This window comes from Meleagris gallopavo, chromosome 4 (assembly GCF_905368555.1).
Source record: "Meleagris gallopavo chromosome 4, MGAL_WU_HG_1.1, whole genome shotgun sequence".
In the NCBI taxonomy this organism is placed as follows: Eukaryota; Metazoa; Chordata; class Aves; order Galliformes; family Phasianidae; genus Meleagris; species Meleagris gallopavo.
Window position 1 is genome coordinate 33,627,534 of NC_139407.1, and position 21,648 is coordinate 33,649,181.

The 21,648-nt window shown below is 35.4% G+C and overlaps 1 protein-coding gene across 11 annotated transcripts in view; it reads right to left on the minus strand.

Moving 5' to 3' along the window:
• The window catches only part of BLTP1 (bridge-like lipid transfer protein family member 1), a 108,759-nt gene that overhangs the window by 25,594 nt on the left and 61,517 nt on the right, over window positions 1-21,648 (minus strand). For 7 of the 11 annotated variants that reach the window (XM_085222797.1, XM_085222802.1, XM_085222798.1 and 4 more), the window contains exons 42-61: window positions 20,782-21,001; window positions 19,745-19,903; window positions 18,728-18,903; window positions 18,051-18,226; window positions 16,724-17,427; window positions 16,279-16,518; window positions 15,744-15,837; window positions 14,199-14,249; window positions 11,392-11,598; window positions 11,024-11,262; window positions 10,221-10,465; window positions 9,426-9,531; window positions 6,575-6,672; window positions 6,102-6,287; window positions 5,482-5,650; window positions 4,756-4,967; window positions 2,578-2,776; window positions 1,961-2,020; window positions 766-992; window positions 54-254 (exon numbers count right to left, since the gene is read on the minus strand). In XM_085222797.1, the coding sequence (XP_085078923.1) occupies window positions 54-254; window positions 766-992; window positions 1,961-2,020; window positions 2,578-2,776; window positions 4,756-4,967; window positions 5,482-5,650; window positions 6,102-6,287; window positions 6,575-6,672; window positions 9,426-9,531; window positions 10,221-10,465; window positions 11,024-11,262; window positions 11,392-11,598; window positions 14,199-14,249; window positions 15,744-15,837; window positions 16,279-16,518; window positions 16,724-17,427; window positions 18,051-18,226; window positions 18,728-18,903; window positions 19,745-19,903; window positions 20,782-21,001 (3,969 nt within the window). The remainder of the gene's footprint in view (window positions 1-53; window positions 255-765; window positions 993-1,960; window positions 2,021-2,577; window positions 2,777-4,755; window positions 4,968-5,481; window positions 5,651-6,101; window positions 6,288-6,574; window positions 6,673-9,425; window positions 9,532-10,220; window positions 10,466-11,023; window positions 11,263-11,391; window positions 11,599-14,198; window positions 14,250-15,743; window positions 15,838-16,278; window positions 16,519-16,723; window positions 17,428-18,050; window positions 18,227-18,727; window positions 18,904-19,744; window positions 19,904-20,781; window positions 21,002-21,648) is intronic. The other 4 variants (XM_085222803.1, XM_085222801.1, XM_085222795.1 and 1 more) reach the window with 3 other exon arrangements.

Here is a 21,648-nt window from a genome sequence, read left to right on the forward strand (position 1 = left end):
TCCGGTGATCCAAACCCCATCATTCAGTTAGACACAATTTAGCTACTACATACATGTCCCCATGAGCAGGATCTGCCTGCTTTCATATGTGATCTGCTAGACTGAAGAGAATCACAGTTCGCTGACCCCAACAGATATTCTACAGGAACAGAGTATCGTTGGTTTGTGGGACTCAAACCCAGCAGGTGATTTACAATCCGCTGCCCAAATGTTAGCTTGCGTGCATCTCCACAAAATGAGCCTCCACCTGATTTCTAAACAACAAACAGGAACATTAGTGTTCTGAGATGAAATCTTCACTGGTGGCAGGCAAGAGACATTTATGACAGAATACCTATTAAAATAGTTCTATGTGAAATTGAAAAACAACATTAGTAGATTATTAGGTAGATGTACCAGACAAAGTTTCTTTCATTTGTTTATGTTAGTAATATACTCTATACATCTATAAGAAAATCTAAGAAAACATACATATAGCTACAGTTTTTCCAGTTTAGGCACCTGAAGTTAGTTATCATATCTCCATGTTTCCAAACTCAAATTCTAGATAACACCAGTGGAAATATGATCGGTGACTTCTTGTGTTTGAAATACGGCATTAGAAAACTGACAGATTTTTGTCTGTTTGTTTGAAACATGAATCATACAAGCTATGAGACTAGCAAGTCAAACTCAAAAAACTCAAGATTAAGACCTTTCCTTTTGACTGAAAACTTTGTCAAGCTCATTGAAATCAATAATATGTATTTTGGTTGATTCACTTACTGCATGTATAGTAGGAGACATAGTGTCAACTTCATCCTCATCTGACAAGTCAGCTATGTTTACAGAGTTGAGGTCAGCAATATCATCAATATCTTCTTCTCCTGTCAGCGTTGTGAGGGTGTTGCCTAAAGCATTCAGTCTTTTCCCAATGTTTGGATCCATATGAACATCAATACCACACATCTTCCATAATACATTCAATGTCCAGGTTCCAGCACTGCTACTTTCTGAATTTATTATAAGAAAAAAAGTATGTTTATCCAGTTAGATAAGACAGCACTTATCAGTTATGAAGAAATGTCTTTACTGCCCACTTGGGAACAACTTTGAGGAAAATCTATCCCACCGCTTGATGTTACAACTTTGCAGCTACTAAGTTATTATTTCTTCAAAAAATTATGTACACAGACAAATTTAATGAAAATACATACCCTTCAGCAAAGATAACAACGAAAACAGGATTTCTAATAGCAGGAAATCTAAAGGATGTATATCTGTACGAAAAGAATGCTAACTTTTTTAATCTCCTCCCCCCCCCTTTTATTTTTTTTTTCTTTTAAAAGTGTCAAGTCCTTGAACAGTGAGGCCGGAGGATGATATAGGTATAGTGAGTCAGCTAAACACCATGTCTTCCCAGGATTTTTCTAATGAGTGTGACACCTTGTATCACCAAAATCCAGAACTTGTGAAAAGCAAAACTACAGAATGTATTTTTTTTCCTCCTAGATGAATTCACCCTGTTTCTCTCCATTCAGAATTCCACCAAGATAAATTTTTATTAACTGCAGCATGTATTTTATTCCTAAGTCTCAACACAGAAAAACAAGTGAGGGACCATTGTGAGAAAAACTATGGGCATAAGGGACACTGCAGATGCAACGTTTGGGCAGATAGATGAGAACCACCAAATTGCAAGTATAATGACTAAGATAAACAGTGTCACTTATTTTTGAAGCGTGTCAGAACTCAGCAGGTGTGGCTGGGAGGAGAAAGCATGGGAACAACAGGAACTGTCTTAGGAACCGCTAAGACAACACAGCTGTTACAATGAACTATTCTCCAGTCAAGGAACAAACTTATACACACAGAAAAACCCACACCAATTAAATTACAACACAATTTTCAAAGCATTTAATTTTCCTGTTTTATGAATTCTTTATTTATATCTGAATGTAATTATTAAAAAGTATATTACCTGCTGCAGCTTGTCCTGTTGTCCTAGAACATACTTCATATGTACCATCTGGCACAACACCTGCATATAAAGCACATGAGTAGGTTACACACACAGTTTGAAAGTTGCTTTAGACCAGCCTTTCCAAATTCCCCCCAAGTCTCTTGTGCTCCATAATCAAGGCTTACGCATAGCAGACTGGATTTTTAGTTTTAATTCCCATTGAATTCCTTCGTTCATATGTAGTAAAGTGAATTTACAAGGTAACATCCAAGTTCATATCAAATTTCACATGAATTCTAGAACCTTCAGTCTGCTATAAATGAAAATCATCTGTATTAAAACACTGAAAACTTTTTGGGACCTTATAACATCATACAAAAAGCAATATATCTAATTCTTCCAACATTTATCAGACAAAACATAAAATTAATTCTTACAGTAAGACAAGAGTCCCTTAATAAGGGAAAGCAACATATTTTAACAGTAATACAACCTTTTAGATTCACATTATTTTGCTTTCAAAAAGGCAAAGGTTTTTCTTTGTGGGGAAAGCTCAGTAGTTTAAAAAGGAGCAACAAAGGGTAAACGGAGATTTATATCTGCAATTCTATTGTGCAGTATGAAATCTTACTTACATGCATTCATGACTAGATCTCCTCTTATTTCTGGTTTCCAGTCATCCCAGCTTGTCTCAAAGCCATCAGCAAAGCGGATACAGAAGTTTTTAAAGTGACCTTTGCTAACTAAAGATTCTGAGGAGCAGGCAGTGATTAATGTGCTCTCAATGGTCAGGACTAAAGCAGAGCCAGTGTCAAGATCAGCTGTATGGTTAGACTGGAAAAAAATATCAGAGTGAATTTACTCAAAATTGCAAAGTTGAATATTGACTACACACTTAATATTTATCTTTTCCTATCAGAAAACTGATCCCTTTCTCATATCTTTTTTTTATTTTGCCTCCTCTGCACAAAGTTTCAAAAGTATCACATCTGTCCATATAATTCTTGAATTGCTGTTTTTTAGAAAACATGCCTATGTTGCAATCATAAGGCAAAGTTGACCTCATCTGGAAAAAGAAAGAAAATCCACATTTGATCATGGACTAGATACTCAAGTGCTATGAACCATTTGACCTTCTAAGCACAGAACAAAATTTCAAGGCTTTAGTCTATAAAAAAGAAAAGGCTGTAAGTTGATCAAATGATGATGAAAATCAGCTTCAAGACTTGCAAGATCTTTTGGCGTTTATTTTGTTATGTACAATGATGTAGAGCATTGAACACACAGATTATTTGATTAATTTCCAGCTCTTTGTATATGATAGTCTATCATAATTTTGTTCAATGGCAAAAAAAAAAAAAAAAGCCCACATACTCCCTTTTCTAAGGCTATACTTCTTTTTATACAACGTATTTATTGCAAACATATTGTTTTATGTACAGCTTTATTAACCAGATTTTTTTTTAAGAATTTACTCTTTTTTTTTTTAACATAAAAGCATAAAATACCATCTGCTTTGTCTGCAGCTGCCAGATACAAGATTAAGTATCACAATATTATGTCATTATGAGTTTTTGGTTATTGCCTCATTACTCCTGTATATTTCAATGTATTATGACTATTCCTTTCTACGTCATTAAAATGAGTCATTTCCGTTCTGAAATTATTTCCCTTTAAGAATATTCCCTATTCAACATTGGAACAGTCTCTGAATTCAAGGTTTTCTCTTGAAGCTATATTGCACTATCTATCCTTATAATGCTTCACTGTTATGTGTATTTTATTTTTTAAACTGCTGTCAACAGGCAATGTAGTGTTTTCTATTTTGTAGTTAGGAGGTGCTGATCATACTTTTACATATGAAGAGACAGACACAACTGCAGTTATTTCTAAGGGAGGATGAACAAAAGGAATATAGATTACAAAGAATTGCTCTACAACTGAGAATAAAGCTTCATACTTCCAAGAAAATGAGGACCACTGATTTAGCATCTGCCTTCCATTTATCTGAAGAAAGTATCAGTATTCAGATTTGCATGCAGGAAATGTCCTACAACATGCTGTACTCGTTGCCCAGAAACTGAGAAACCCACACAGCCTGTGAAAGGATTGCTGTGAGGCCACAAAGCACGACCCTTCAGATGCTCCATTGAGCCGTTTCTCATTAAACTTAAGACAGGAAGGGATACTAAAAACATAATACAATGTACATCCCCTTACAGAATGAGTTAACAGCACATGAAAAGATACGTTATCATGTATCACATATTAGAATTTCCCTGCCCTACAATATACTTCATGCCAGCGACTACAGTTACATCACTTTCTATAACCTAGTCTGAATTCTCAAATGAAAGTACCTTCTTGAAAAACACATATCAAGTAGTAATTCATACTGTCATTCCTTGTTTTGATTAAACAACAAATAGTTCATTTAAGCATTTTAAAAAGGCTTTCTATTTTTAATCATATGAAAAAGAAAAGATTAATTGAAATTTCTGATGCAAGTTTTCAAGGAAATATGAGCCACATGAACATTTCCATGGACTTTTCAAAGGCACATGGCATAAACGAGAATCCAGTACATTTCCCCAAAATAGAGGGACCAGCTGAAGCATGCATAACTTTGTGTTGTCATAAGTTAGAACGCCATTTCCATCATGAATGCTATCACTACTGCAATTATCAACATCCTACAACTTTTTCATTGATGTAATAAAAAATTACATTTATGTACATAAAAGCCATATACCACATAAAAATGGGTATTTCAACAGACTCAACAGCCACACTGCTTCAGATACTTTAATTACCTGAGGTGTGTTTGTGATGGGTAGGCAAATTCCTAGGTCATTTACAGTCAGCTGAAGAAATAGAGTCCCAAAAGCCTGTGCAGAGGTTTGCTGGATTCCAGGCAGCATGTCTACTACTTCTTTTGTGGCCATATGAATATCTTTATGCAAAGCCATTCTCTGCTCATTCCAGTTGTCATATGCAGCCTTGTAATTCAGCCAAAATAGTACAGCTTTAGGAAGAAACCAGAATGCTTGGTTGAAATGAACTCATATAAAAAAAAAAAAAAAAAAAAAGCTTGTACTGTTTCTCCATTACGTTTATGCTTTGAATGCTTAGCAATGGGCATAAGTGCACATAGACACATATACATACTCAGGATGTACTCAAGAGGTTCATGGTACAAAGGACAAGACCAGCAAAGTTGGTTAATGCACTAAAATACAGAAAACAATGCTGTCCTCAGCTTCAGAAAGACTTATAAAAGCATATTCCTCCAAACTACCTGAGAACTAATCATCTCACTAAATCAAATTTTTGACATGAGGAATTTTTAATCTGTTGGCAAGCAGCAGATCTCCTATAAATATCTCAGCTAGCATATTTTATTAAACATTTTTGTCTGGCATGAAATAAACTGAATCTTGAATATGCAAGCCTGCTTGTGAAAAAAATCCACCAAAAGTAAAAATAAAATAGCTTGCTCTCCATGAAAAGAAATTTTGCAGCAATTGTCTCTTCCGTACCTCTATCAAAGGCCACAGGCTGAGCAAAAACAATTGGTCTGTTCAAAGTAATAAGGACAGCTTCTCTATCCGATGAGCCACTGATTTCTTCTCGGAGAGCATTTCTTAATCCAATTCTTGTCTTGAAATAGGCGACTTGATGAAAGTCTGAGCCAGCTTCTTCATAAACCTTAGAATGTTCAGAAATGGAGAAGAGCAGAAGTTCATAGCAGGGAGGAGGTCAGGGAGGGGGAGAAATAAGTTAGTCTGTTTGACAAAATGTAGAATTACAACAAGAAGTAAAGATCTCTCCTTTCCCCTTTTCTTCTTTGATGATAATCAATTTCCTCCCATTAGTTTCTAATCACAGTGTTATTTTTCTTATTTATCGTAAAATGTTAACTAAAATAACTATTCAGATTATTTATTGCGATACCATGTCTAGTTTCTAAAACGTGTATTTGTTTCTAGGCAACACAAAGTATTTCTGTATCATAGAATTAGTGATTCCAGGTGATACCTACTCCATCGTTTTATCAGATCAAACAAAGAAAATGAAACCATCAGTTGGCTCAGTTCTGTGTTTCTAAATCATGCTCTACTAAGTCTGAACAGCATATGGAAAGATGGTGAACACCAACCTGATGTTTAACAATCTGTCCTAGTGCCAGATTTAAATCCACCTGGCATTTCCCAAACAGTTTGAGGTAGCTGCTACTTCCAGGCATTGCTTTGGTTTGAAGTCTGTTTGAGAGTTCAAGTTCTATCAATCCAGTTTCAAATCTTACAGCTCGCATTGAGGGTGTTGTAGCCGTCACTTGAATTCCCTAATAAATAAGGAAAATACAGGATGAAATTAAAGTGTGGCTCCAAGGCAGAAAGAGAAGTGGAAGGAATAAAACAAAAAATCTTTTTCACCTTGCATCTAAAAGGAGGAGAAAAAAAAAGGCATAATGATTTTTCACAACGAAGCCTCAATAACTATAAGACTACTGGAACCAAACACAAGATTCTTCATGCAGAGCATTCTTGATTCAGTTAGCTTTCAGGTGTAAACCAAACTATTCCACCATTAATAGCATCTAGAGCCATTGTTTTATCATTATAAGGTTACCTTAAACTGTAGGCTCAATGAGTAAAGAAGAATTTTTGGTTTTTCTCCATCACTTGTCCCATCATGTTCATTCCAAAGAGGTATTGGCTGCTCACCTCCTGTACCCAATAAATATACACATTCAGAGATTTAACACAGAAAACACTGTAAAACAAATAGGTTTTAAGAAAGTGACATTGAATTAAGCCTCATTTCTATCAGTAATTTGCTAAAGTTTTATAAAAACAGATATAGGTTGAAGACACGATATACACAAGTGTAGGTTCAGCTTGTTAAATGTAGCTAATAGTTCCCTACTAGAAAGGGAGACAAAGAGATATGGTCCTCCCTCATCAGACTTTCTTCAGGAGGACTCGAAGCCTGTTAGGCAAGTTGAAAATCTCATTTTCAAAATATATTAGTGCAGGAAAAAAATACATATTTTCTAATTATTTGATAGTACAAAGTAAACGCCAACCAAATACCATGCATGGAAAGAGGCTCTGAAATCATATATCAATAACTTTCAATAATGGAGAAGAAGATATTCTGTGGCAATTTAATTTAGCAATTAATTCCTCATTCTGGCACATTTCATGCAAAGTTATACATTCCTAAGTTCAAGCAGCAATCCTGTCTTAGCTAACCCTTGAGATCTGATCTACATTCCATCCTAGTTTACAGGAACAGCTTGTTACTGGGAAAGGCTAAGGCCATTAATTCTCTTGAAAAATGCCAACTCTTCTAATTAGTTATTTGGTGGTAGGAGCTGGTAGTTAAATCATGGATTTTTAAAGTGTTATATACAGTAAGTTTTTATCACCCAATATTTATCTGATTGTCTTTCCTCTCTGCAGTGAGGCTGTGAATGCCTCCTCCCTGGAAGCATTCATAGCCATGCTGGATGGGTTTTGAACAACCTGGTCCAGAAGGAGATGTCCCTGCCTATAGCAGGGGGGTGGAACTAGATGAACATAAAGATCCCTTCGAACCCAAACCATTCTTTGATTCTACTTTTTAACCACCCTTAAATATTCTTAACTATGGTCATGCAAATCTACAATAGGAACCAGAGGGCTCTGAGAAGCAAGAAGAGTTACTATTTTTCCGTATATTCCATATATTATCCACATAGATATTAGAAGTTGTTTTTACAGTGCTCTGTTCATTAATTAGATTGTGATCTGTGAAACTCCACCTTAAGTTGTTTATCCTTGTGTAAAAACTAGCTATTGGTATTTTAGTGAAACAGAAAACATATTTAGGAAATCCACTTCAGTCTACTAGGCTAATTGGGAAGCTCAAGCCATGTAAATTACTTTGTTATAAGCCCAAAGGACAAAGCTGTCTTTTTTTTCCCACTGCTTCACATTCAGCACCCAGGCCCCAGGTCTGGATGGCTGGTGCCTGACTGCACTCCTGCTGAATTAGCACAGTACAGAAGGCATCCATCAGGCTACTACTCCCAAATTTATGGTCTGAAAAAACAAAGAACCAGCAAATGGTAATAAATCTCTCACATAAAAACAGAGAAGAGATTGAATATATGAAACTGCGAAATGCTGTAAAAGATACAATATATATAATACATCTTTCCTATTTTGCTGCCTTATGCTCTTTCAAAAAAAAGAAAAGAAAAGAAAAAAAAAGAATAATGATAGCTGTTAAAGTTTTGTTCTTTCCCCAAGTGTTCTCTTACTACCCAATGCTGATGTATTTTGCCTGGAACAAACATAAGGTGGTATAAAACTTGTTTTTTCCTACCATTCAGCAATTCAGACATGTTCAGTTTCCTTCACTGCATCTTTAAACACACACACACACACACACACACACACACACACAAACACTCCTTTCACTTATACACAGCTAAGTTACTTTTCCAATGTTTCCAATTATTAATGAATTTTTCCAGTAAGTAGTCATATTATTTCTATAATAGCCTTTTCAGATAACTAGAAACGTATTAAAATCCAACTACTTGAAATTCCACCCACCTGAATATGTATTCATGTTTGTTAATCAATAACATTCTTTCTCCTACATCCTTCTGCCTTTAAAATCTTAACTAATAAAATCGTATTTCCTTTATTTCTCACGGTTATTTTGCCTATTTATTTTTATCATTTATTAATAAAAAGTCTATATATTTTATATATTAGTTATTGCTTATATTAGCTACTGCTTTCCTTTTTTAATCTTCATTTGTTCGTCCCATCTACCAATTCTTATTTTGACCTAAAGAACACCAAAACATTTCTACAGTTTACTTCTTTGCTCTTCTGTTCACCTTCTCCTTTACTGTATAATACTCTCAGTAAATACTGTGTATTTTTTTAAACTACCAACGGACAACTAATTTGTAAAACAAGATTTCCAGTCCATACTCCAGAGTAGTCCCTTATCAGTAAAGAGTTCTGATTCTCTTTCAGACTGAGAAGATAAACTTTCTAACAGGAAGAGCTGGAAGTGATTGGATCTATTATTAAACGCTGTGCAAATTCTGATTCAGCCTATAAACTAAAAAAACCTTTTGTCCAGTAGTTTGTTAGAAAATAAATGCTTTGTAACTCTGATTGTACCTAAGCAGATAAACATAGATATTTCCACTGCACACTGAAGTGAGATAGCACCAAGATTTTGCAGCTTTGGATTAACATGTCAAAACTATCATGTTTCCCTGTAAAACATTCTCTGGAACAGCTGCAAGATTTTCCAGAGTCTCTGTTCTTACCTCAAACTGAAACTCTGTTGCTTTCTTCTATCCAGTGTTAGACACAAAATGATGGTGTTTGAATTAAATTCAGAGAACTACATAATGTTGTCATCAAATGAAGTTTAATAAAGGTTCATTTTAAGTGCTTCTCCTTACCTGAAACTTTCTGTATGACTTCATTTACTTCCTTCATGAACACTTTTTGTACAAATACTAAATGATTCAAGAGATCAGTTGTGAGATTATGTTCAAAGGAACCAACCTACAGAAATTAAAAAAACCCACAACTTTAGAACAGTTGTCATACCTATGTTTTTAAAACAATATATTTTTAACTCTTATGCATATATATTTTCAAGACCAATCATTCTTGACATAAAAAAACCAACAGTGTGGAAACTGGTATGTAAATAGAACTTGTGAGTCGAATACCACACAAATAAAACTTTAAATAATTTGCTGAAGTTGCATTTAGCTGCTCCTTACACCTATGCAGCTACCTAATTATTCAAATATGTATTTTTAGATTATAAAAAAATATGCATTTTTGCAAAACGTATAGCAATTATCTGATACAGACGCATAAGCTATCAGTTTAAAATGACACTTGAATAATCAGCATGATGTGCTTTTACTTGAGTGATTAGAAATATTCATTCCAAAAAAGAAAAACAAAGGGAAAGTTTATGTACATCTACCTTATTTGTTTACACAAAATAACATATTCAAAATCTTCCAAACATAGTGTCTTTGCTTAATATGTTGGCTGTTCATCAAACTAAACACCGAGAATGTTCAGTTTCTATTTCATGCAATTACAGATGTTACATTTGGATCAACTTGTAAATTTGAGAGTTCTGCAGGAAGCAGATAATTAAGCTAGGATGAAGATACACAAACAGAAATACAAAAGAACAGTTATCAAAGATGTCTATTGTTTTCAGCACTTACTTCAGCCACACAACGTAAGTAGTTCCCTTGTAGGTAATAGCCTTGTTTAGCAGGCAGTTCATCTATGCTCCATATTTGGTCTGAGTAAGTATCGTGTTCTTCCATGATATATTTGCCTGACATAGTGACAGGAGGAAGGTTGAGACTTGCAGAAGGAGGAATGGTTGACATATCAGTGGCAGAGACTTTTGAAGTGAAGCGCAATCTATGACTTGGAAGCTCAAAATTAAATCTTGTCTGGGCACCTGTTAAAGGAAAACAGGGAAAAATATCAGCTGGAAAAAAAAAACAAACATATTTATGCTTAAGTTTAAGAACACTTTTAGAATTTTTAAAAAATCTTAAAATGTTACCGAAAGGCGTATGTCGATAGAGCTATATATATATATCCACCCACATGAATTTGAATTATCTTAATTCTTAAAGAAAACAAAGACAACTTTATTACTTGATGAAGCACAGGGTCAAGCTAGTTCATCAGCACTATAAGAGTATTTCTGAGCAGCCTTAACAATCAAAATTCAATTAATCAAGTATAAACTGATTTTAATAGTGGGCAAAAGCTGTACCTATCAATGTATATATTTCTTAGTCTGTTTTTGTATTCTGCATTTAGCAATCGTGTAAAAAAAAGCATAAATCCTCTTTATCGCCCTATCTGATTGAAGTTCAGATAAAAAAAAAAAAGCCAGGAGCAACAGTCAAACCTCTCACGGTGACTACAGAAATATCCAGTCCTCTTGGTTTCTTCTGTCAAGACCAAACTAAAAGCCGTAATGTTTAAAGTTTCAGAGAATTCTTACCAGTCATTCCATGACTCCGCATTCTTCCCATCTTATATTCTGCCTTTAGAGAGGGCAAGAGTGCTGCTCCAATAGCTATACCATCTATCATGGCACTGAATTTAAGAACTATAGGCTTCTTTTCTAAGCCTTCTGGCAGCTGTGGAAATTCATTTGTTTCAACAGGTGTTTGATTAATACTTGTTGGAGTCTTTTCAGAGGGCAAAGGAGTCGCAACATCTTCTTTTGTGGGCTGAGAGCTATATACACAACGAAGATAAGAAAATATCATTCTAACACAGTACACTCTCATATGCTTAAAGTAGCACCATGCCATAAATAGATGGCATTCAGTCAGTGACATGCTGATGTGCCATACAAACACTTACGCAGTTGATGGCTGCCTGATGAGATCTGAAATCTGCTTGGAGAGCTGGTGAGAACTGCGCACCATCATGCTGTGAAGCGTGGCAGGGTGCTGTGGAATGTTGATGCTGATGGCTCCAACTTTGACCACAGCAGCATTGTTTGTTTTCAGCCCCCTCTGGGCACTATACAAGGCTTGGGATTTGGCAATACTGCATTTCACTACAGTTCTAACAGAAAGTGAAATAGGATTTATTTACAAATCTTTTGAAATAGTTAAAGCTTTATGTTAAAACGGGTTTTAAGGATTAGCTTAATTTCCTAGTATTCATAAGTGTTTGTTTACAAACTACATACACATTAATGTTTTGTTCATTTACACACACAGATGCACTACATGCCACAGACAACTATGCTATATTTAAGAAACCCACAAGGCATGCAATGCAAAAATACCAATACCTGTTAAATTGTTATTCTGGCATAATCTAAGATCATTTGAATTTACACACACTAGGCTGCACATCCAGAGACAAATTTTCACACACAAACAAGAGCCTTCCATTTCAATTCCTTCTCAGGAATATACTTGAATCATCCTTTTCATAAGATGACTTAGTGAAATCTGATTTCAGCATCCAAAAAGGTCCATGGAAGGAATACTCGCTAAGCAATGAATACATAGAAAGTGATAAATGGGTTAATCAATTAATACTGACGTTTACTAGACTTGGTAATTTGGACTAGTATGAGCCAAAACTTTATTTTAATATTAATTTAATATTACATTAATGAGGTTCACAATGGTTATTTAAGATAAAAATGCACAAAGATGACAGTTGTAGATTGTAGAATGAAATTTTGGCATATCAGAATTCACTAAGCTTCTGTTATAAAGGATGCAAGGGGTAACATATTTATGTTTCTAATTTCAGGTTAATTACTGGTGGGTTACCCAGGGAGAATTTATCATTTACTCAGCAAACTGTATTACAGCCTCAGAGTGAAAGACAAATAGTTTGGAATATGCAGTACATCAGCTAAAATGTGCAAAAACTAATACTCCCTAAGTAACATTTATTCTATGAGGCTCTAACACATTATGTTAAACACTGGCTGGACTGAAACATCCTCAGGCAACAAAAACACCATCATCCCTCTGCTTATAACAAACAAGTCCACAGCACTACTGCACAATCACGGGCCTAACTACAGTGGGTTCCAGAAACAGTTTCAGATATTTACAGTCATACAAGGGCTACAAGAGACCTAACGCAGTTACAGATTAAAATTGTTGAGTGGAAGCTCAAGATGAAGAAGGAAACAAATCTTAATTTGCAAGTATTTTCAGGAAGAAAACATTTACACAAACACACACTACATAAGAAAAGGGCAGATTTGACTCCACGTGGCACAGAGAACAGAACTAGATGATCTTTAAGATCCCTTCCAACCTAAGCCATTCTATGATTATGTGATTATTTCTCTGTTGATGTTTCCATGTTTTCTGCTCAGCTCCACCAGCTAAGCTTTGTGACTGAACTACTATGAGGCCAATCAAAAATATATTTTTCTTCCTTCAATAATGCAAAATACTACTGTATTGACTGTTCAGGGAGTCAGGGCTTGATGGACAAGAATAACACTCTAGGAAAGCTGCAAGAGCTCTTCCTGGTGTGTACCATATAGACAGTATAATCTTAATCTAGACTTGCTTTAAAAGCAAACCCAGTTGGAGTTGAAGTCTGTTTGAGTTTATAATCAAATCTGAGCACACACTAATTCATACAACTTGAAGCAATTCCTTAATAAATAAAAAAAAGCACAAATACAGCTGTCATGGAAGAATTAGATTGGAAATAATATTCTCTCAAGTACCGAGCAAGATTTACAGTGCATCTCTGCTTATATATTTGCATATTTTATGTAACTAATGAATTTCACTGTCATTTGTCTGGTCTACAGAAAGCCTACTTCCATGACAAAGTGGAATTCAGAACAACTGGGTGGCTATACACTTATTCTGAATGATCACTGCACACTACAAGTTTTACAGCGTGCAAGCAAACATCCATAACAGGACTGGTTGAATACTGTTAAAATAATTAACTAACATTTAAGCTACATCCAAGTAACTCATCCAGAAGTAACTCTATCTTCTTATGTCAATTCCAAAAATGACAATTCTCCCAGCTGAGCCTTGAACAAACGCTTTGTCCCACTATAGAAATAGCTATACCGCCAGCAAATGAGAAACTACTTTCACACAAAGGGATCTAAGAGACCTGAAAGAGTTCAACTTCACTGGTAGCAGATGCACAGAGTTTTAACGCAAACATTCTACGTTAGCGCGCTCTAGTCAGCAAAGCTAGCAATTCAGCACTGAAGTAAATAAAGACAAAAAAAGAAATGGTCCTCATCATACTCAGATCACAACAGATACCACCACAGCAAGCACAGCAATTTCTTATCAAGTTAAAAACGATCTATCTTTTCTGTCCTCTGCATTTATCAGCATTATTTTCACTCATTAAAACAAGCACAGAAGGACATCTAAAGAACTTAAGTCAGTGAAACCACTCTAGCATTACAGTATTGACAATATAATGTAATTGCCCCTAAAACTAGACTGTTAAAAGAAAACTTACAAGTTGGGTTTTTTTGGACACATACTTGCAGGCCACATTAAAACCTTACCTAGCTATTATTAGATGTTAAATTGAAACGTATTCAAGCAACATCTTCCTATACAATCACACACAACGAACGCAGCCGTTAGCTATATAACACAGTTAGTTGCAAGACTATTAAACATAATAATATGACATACAGAAACTCTTGTTTGGCTGTGCTTGTAGGAGATGTAGGAAAATCCTCCAGTCTATAGATGAAGATTGAAGAGAAAGCAAGAAAAACAAAAACAAAGCAAATAAAGAATAAACAGTCATGCAAAATTAGTCAGTTAATTATTTGTAACCCACAATATGACATTTACTTTCAAAGTTAATAACTTTAAGGTTTGGGGTTTGTTAGTTTTTTCTTTTTCTTTTTTTTTTTTTTTTGTTAAAAGATTTACTCGACGTTTTCCCTCTTCCTACCACTTCTATATTAAAGTTCTGTGAGATTATGGCATAAAAAAAGACACGAAGAACCTCAGCCATCTTCAGAAACGTTGCATGGCTGTCAGATCAGAACTTCTATTTATCCTTCTGAAATACATTTATGAGGCACAATTTAGCTGTGAATATCAGTACAATTCTATCCATTTGAAGTCCTTTATAGTATTTTCCAAATTAAACAGGAATAAATAAATAAAAGGAAAAAAGAAAGAGTGACTCAAATCATTTATCTCCTTTTCCACAAAATTATTAATATTTTAAAACAAGATCACATACTGAGGGTTACTCAGCTAACATTCAAACTGCATGAGGGTGTTCTGTTACAAAGAGCTGTACATTAACTGTTGTTTTGCAACTCAACAACTTTCAGCTAGAAACAAAGAAAAATAATGCATGCCTTTCCTGAGTCTGGTAACCCGGCAAAAAAAAAAAAAAAAAAAAAAAAAAAAAAAAAAAAAAAAAAAAAAAAAAAAAAGATTACGTGGATGTTGAGAATGTCATTCAAGATGTTCATGCACAAAATATGATTTTATTTCTTTTCTTTTTTCAATTGTATCAATTATATAAAGAGCGGGGAACGGATATCAGAATGGTAAAAATAACAAAGGAATCATGCAACAGGGGAGCTCAGAAAGATTTCTATTAGAGTAATGATACAGATCTCAAATAGGATAAATCAGCATTAGTAAGTTAAATATTACAGATAAAATCCTGTATTATTTAGTGGAATCTACAAGTTTCCAAAAACAATTAGAAGCATAATAGAAACATTAAATACTATGTAATACTGTTTCCATGAGTAGATCACATCAAATAAAACTGGTGCAGAAAGGTCTGATTATATGACTTATTTCTTTATACGAGAGGATCTGTTCCCTACAATTTTTCAGTACCTGTCATTCCAAATAGAAAGAAACAGGAGTATTTTGTTCACAGAACTGTAACTAAAACTTACATGATTGAGTGTCCTAGACTGAAACCATCTGTACACTGTAATTCTTAGCTCATTCAAAGATGTGCCTTTCATAGAAAAGCCTACAGTTGGCAGGAACACACAATTAGCTTCAGGAGTCAAACTCAGGCCAAGTTCTGCAACAGCTGCACAGTCACCATCAGACTGTAACTTCATGGATTCTACCTAGAATCACATTATCAAGGCTTTCTCCATAAGCTACATGCCATTAATGTCACGAAACTGATACTGCTACTACACAATGTTACTTGAGATATTTTACATCATCAGGTATCATACTTACTGAATATTTGGGGTAATTCCCTCCAGCAGGACAATATTGACACCTCCTATGTGAGCAGTGGCACATGTCTCGGTCATCTTTTGATGTAGTACATCTTTAAGAAAAAATAGCACTTAACAGCACATCATTCCATCTAATACTTCCAGGTAAGCCTACTACTTTCAAAAACGTAGAAGCAACAACGTAATTAAAAGATTACAGTTTTAGTAATCACATTATGATATATCACATTTAAACTTTGACCAAAAAAAAGATTTTTGAAAATGAAAGAAAGGAGTAGCTTTATCTCCTGAGAGAATTTCCCTCATAAGTCATTTTATGGGAATCTTGCTTCCTTTTAAACATCTCAGCATCACAGTAACATTAAGTTCTTCTAAAAATTGTTACTGTATCACCCACACTCAGTCACTATGTACATCCATTTATAAATAAAACATACAACAAATACATATACATTGGTGTAGGTATGCACATACATATGCAATGTAAAGCCACTATTGAAATTAATTACAGCGTACACTTTTGCTTATCACACCTTTCATTTTTTCTTTCAAAGTGAAACTGCCATGGATTCTCTTCAGCTCCGATTCCATTGTCAGACCACCAATATCTGCCTCCAGATGGGTTCGATTCACCATGCCTATCCCAAATACTATGAGAGTCACATGCTGTGGCTCCGAAGTCACCAGACTGCGCTTCCTCTGCACATCTCTGCCATTATCCTGTTCATTCTCAAACACCACTCTGCAAGCAGGTTCAGTTGGGCTTCGAACACCTATAAAAATACTACTGAGTTACTTGAGGATATTTTAGAAGAAATCCTTAGCGTATCTGATGTACAAACTTTTGTGTTTGAAACCAAGGATATGTCTTGTACATTTTTAGGCAAATCATCTGAGCCCCACTTATTCCATTTTAATAAAATGGTGCCCAAACCAAATCCTAGACACAACAGGGACAATATAATAAAACTGGTTTACCTGTTGGCCCAAAGGTTTCAGAAGACTTTTCTAAAATCCCAGTTGGATCAGAAATGAGTGAATAGAAGTTCAATAGTTTATACATATTTTGCCAGCACTCAGCAGAAGGTTCACTCTGTTCTGACACAGTAATAGAGTCAGAGTCATCCATATGAATAGTCATGTCAACCACGTCTTTTGAGCCTTTCCTGGACACTTTAGAAGTTCTTCTTTCTGACCTGCCCAGGGAATTCTTGTTTCTAGACTCCTTCTTATTGTTCTCGTTGTTTGCTCGTTTGCTCTTAGTGTTGTTCACTCTGTTACCTCCATTAAGACTTCCTCGAGAGCTTCGGCTAAAATCAGAGGAGCGGAAGTCTCTGTGTTTTCGGGTTTTAAAAGTAGGTGTTGGAGAGGCGGAACCAGCTGTGTATCTGCTAAGTTTGATGTCTGTTTGCGTGGCTTTGATATCATCAACCATTGTACTGAACTGATGAATAAGACGAACCAGTGCCATATCTACGTGCTGGCTTATGGACTGGCAAGATATTGTGAAGTTACAGTGAAAAGTATTATAATAGCGTTTATTCAAGTCATGAAAAGAAAGGGCATTGGCAGAGTGATGAGGTGTGCACATGGATTTCTCCATTACAACTGCACTAATACTGAAAGTTTCCAACATCAAAGCTGGTTTGAATTCAAGAGGAGGAAGGTTGACAGCTCCTTGTCTAGGAAAGAAAACATACAAGTTACACTTTATTTCTCTCTATAACTGTCATAGAGTCAAATACATCTTATATGACAGTACAACTGATTTACTGAATTCAACCTTTCCTCTCATGGTATTGCGTTCATACTATAGTTTTAAATATTGAATATGAACCTTATAACATAGTAACCATTCAGTTCATTGAAAACTTAGTTTGGCATGCAATTTTTCTATTACATCACCCAAAACACTCAAGGGAGGGAGAAAAGGAAAAAAGAATACATTAATAAACAATTAGGCATTTACACTGAAAATAACAACCTCATTGCAGGTGAATTACAAAACCTCAATTCAGAATATCTCAAATTTCTCCTACAGTAATTCCTATCTACTACTCTTCCCCAGTCTCCGATTTTCAGAAGTAGCTGAGGTTCAAATACTTGAAATTTCCAAGTCTTTATATAGGAAGAGAAATATAAAACAAAAATAAAATGAGTCAGATTTAAAAAACAAACAAACAAAATCAACCAACCAACAACAAAAAAACTGCGCTTTAGAATTGCACTTGTCTTCTTCACAAATGAAAGCCCTAATTTCCATTCTTTAGCCAGTGTATGTATTTTCAAATATTTAACAAAATACCTTCGAGCTCGCTTGCTTTTTCTGTCCTTTGCTGTATCTGAATCAACAATATCTGCTCTGAGGCAGTCCAAAGTTCCTGAGAATGAAAGGTACTCTCCAAAGTACATTCTGTAGCAGAGTGGCATTGCATCCTGAGACTGAATCCCTGTATAACTTAGAAGAGGTTTGAAAACAACCTACAGAACAAAGAACACTGATTTACTTCACATTGTCTAGATTATTTCTATATTCTCATTTCCCTACACCATCATTTGTTGATCTATCATTACAGTAATATATAAAAAAATAAGATTTTATTGACTGTGCCAAAAAACAGCAAAAGAAGGAAAAAATGACAAGCCTTATGAATTTTTGTGTACAAAGATTGACTACATAGCAAGTTAACATTGGATACTTAGCTTTGGGAGCAAGCTTTATGCAGTACAGTTGAATGTTCCCCTCCATTAAAAAGCACTCTGAAGATCTAGGCTATTGTCACAAATGCTCCAAACATTCTTTGAAGTTATGAAACAATTTTCTAATCACCATTCATAAAATTTACTTTAAAGAAATCTCAGAGTTTACTTGAGCCTTTCATCCTTGCACAGGATGTATAAGAAAAGCACGTAAGAAAATCAGGGTAAAATTCTAATTACTGTAGAATTTTATTAAGTAAATAATCAGCAAGCCACCCCTACCTGTGCATCTGCCAGCTGGACAGCAGGAAATCCCTGGTTACCTTCTTCCACACCTGCAATGTCATCCTGACTGGTGCTGTGCTGTGAATGTGTGCCATCCAGGGTGTTCTGGTCACTAGATAGAACTGTGTTGAAGTCTGAAGCAGAGGGTATGGTAGGAAGATTGGGTGCAACACCTGAAAAATAAATACCCCTGGAACACTTACACCACAGCATTTTTTTAAACATGATAAACTCTATAAACTCATCAAGGTCTTTAACACATTATAAACATAGGAATTTAGCCTCCTAATCTAGTCCGTAACCTTGCAAAAATGGCATTCAGAAACAGTATGATATTGTTCAGCTCAAATTCGAAAAGCACAAAAATTTTCCCTCCTTTCTGTACTCCTTCTGAAGGCCTGTATTGCATTCTACTGGATAGCTAATACACCTAGAACCTTGAGTTTGTATTGGGCTTGCTTGAGACAGAGATGTTTTGCCAGTGCATGCTCAGCCTGATTCTTCAGAACTCAACATTAGAGCACTTACCAGAGAGCCATGACTATCTGCTTTCAGAGAAGAATGATTTGGGTATATCTGCATCTGCATCAGAATCACTCAGTCTAATTACTGGAACGTAAACTTGTGAACAAACCTTTACAACTTCAGCAGGAAAAAAAAACAACCATAACTTTCTCTGAAAGCAAAATTGAAAGCTAATACTTCTACCATATAATTCCTTTTGCAGAGAACCACATTACATTTAATAGAAGGGCCTCACCAACTAAGCAGTATGTAGAGAATGAAGATGTTTTGGGGGAATCAGACTATTTGTCCAACATTAAAAACAAACAAGAAACAACTTTGAAGTTACCGACCACAGTCAGTATGTTGTGACTGGAAGGCTGTTCATCAAAGAAACATTCAAATTTAGAGTTGCAGAAAATGAAAATTAAGACGTATTTCAGAAGAAACAGTAAATGCAGGAAAGCCAACCCACAGTCACATCTTAAACTCAGTTGCTACTAACAATACCTGTTGGAAGACTGTTGTGGCCAGATTTGGTGGCTGGACTTTCTTGTACTACACTCCCTCTGTTGCTCACAGCATTTGACATCCAGTTGTAGAAACTCACAGAAGATGGTTCAGACAGCAAAGGATGTTCAGATAACATATCTGTGGCCACAGCATTTCCTATACAGATAAATCAGAAGATTTCACATTTCAAGTATCAATGTCAGCAAAAAAGCAGGAACAGAGTGTAACTTTACTGAGAATACACATCTACTATCAAAACAGTAAGTCTAGTTCTCCGTTCCAACAGATTCTGTGTCAGGCAGCAGCCTTCCAAACTACACACGCTACCACAGAAACTATACAAGGACATTAATAGATGTTGCACTACAAATGTTTTTGTGTTTGTTCATTTCTACCGTAATTGGAGGAAAGCAGTCATTAAGAAACCAAAGTACCTTTTCTTCTGTAAAATATTTCATCCTCTGATGGCAAAGGAGAGAAGTTTTAGAGAAAAAGCAACATCAAACTTACCTGTTTATATAAATTGCAACAAGGCACACTCAGCAATAACACATAATGTACAAATTTCAGTGTACGTAATTCAAACTTCTACAAAGCACACACGTTCAAAGGACCATTAATTTGTATACGATAATAAAAACCTGCAACTTACAAAGTTACTGGAATATTCATCTCAGTCCACTTTGTGACCCACTTACAAGGTCAACAAAAAAGAATCACCTGACAAATGCAAAACGATCACTTATTCCTTCTTCATTCAAAAAAACATATGTATCTACATACATACTCTCAGAAAGTAGCAAGGCTAAATAAAATGAAAACATCTTAGTTTGTCAGTTGCCTTTTTTTTTTTCCTAATCCAAAGCACGTGCTGTTTGTTTCTAGGAAGCTGCATTGATCTCTAGAACTGATTCTTATTTTAGAGTATCTTAAACAAAAACAACAGTGAAAATATAGTACCTTTTCTACTTAAGTCAGTACAATAAGATCTGCCCTCTCTTCCTACGCCATCAACCCCTTCAGCTACATCATACCTGTTCTTGTTAAAGAACTACTTTTAACTGCAGTTGTACTTCTTTGAGGAGTTCCTTCCAGAAGATTATGCAAGCTAGGAAAACTTCCAGTAAGATAGCTGAGCAGACTCTCTTTTCTTGGGCTTTCCTTGACTGCCATGCCAGAACGGCCAACATGCACTGGCGAATCCGTAGCTGTATCTCCACTGGTGTAACTTAAGGAATGATACGGATGTATACCCTTGCAGACAAAACATAAAGAAACTAATGAAGTATTGTGTAAACTGTAAAAAGGAAGTGGCATTTGTTCTGAATATGAGATTGAAACACAATAACTATGAAGTCTCACTTCTAGAAATTTTAGACAAGTAGCATTTTGCTTGGGCCAGGTTATACACCGTACAGTTATTGGGAATTAAGTTGCTTTTAAAGTTGCTATAATATTTGAGAAATAAGGTGTAAAAATAATTTTAAAAGTGAAACATATAACAAATGGAATTGCAGATGTGTATAATTAATCTAAGACAAATATGCAGAAGGAAAAGTACACTGACTATAAATCTCATTTGGATTTAGTATTTGAAGATCAAATCCCTTGCATTCGTGGTACAAATATAGACCAACCTCAGGGAAGGCAAAGAATGGGCGCTGGGGACTTTTGGCAACAAGAGGAAGGCTCCTGCTTCACTTAAGTGCTTACAACTTACAAATAGGATCTCTGCCCTCACAGCTGAAGAACAGCAGGATATACAGAGCATCTGGGCTACCAAACCCTAAAACACGCAAGACCAATAGGAGAAAGCAGTGAGTCATGGGACTTGGTGACCCCTTGCTACAGGGATGGGGGCATGTATCTGCTGATCTGACTTCACATCTAGAGAGGTTTGA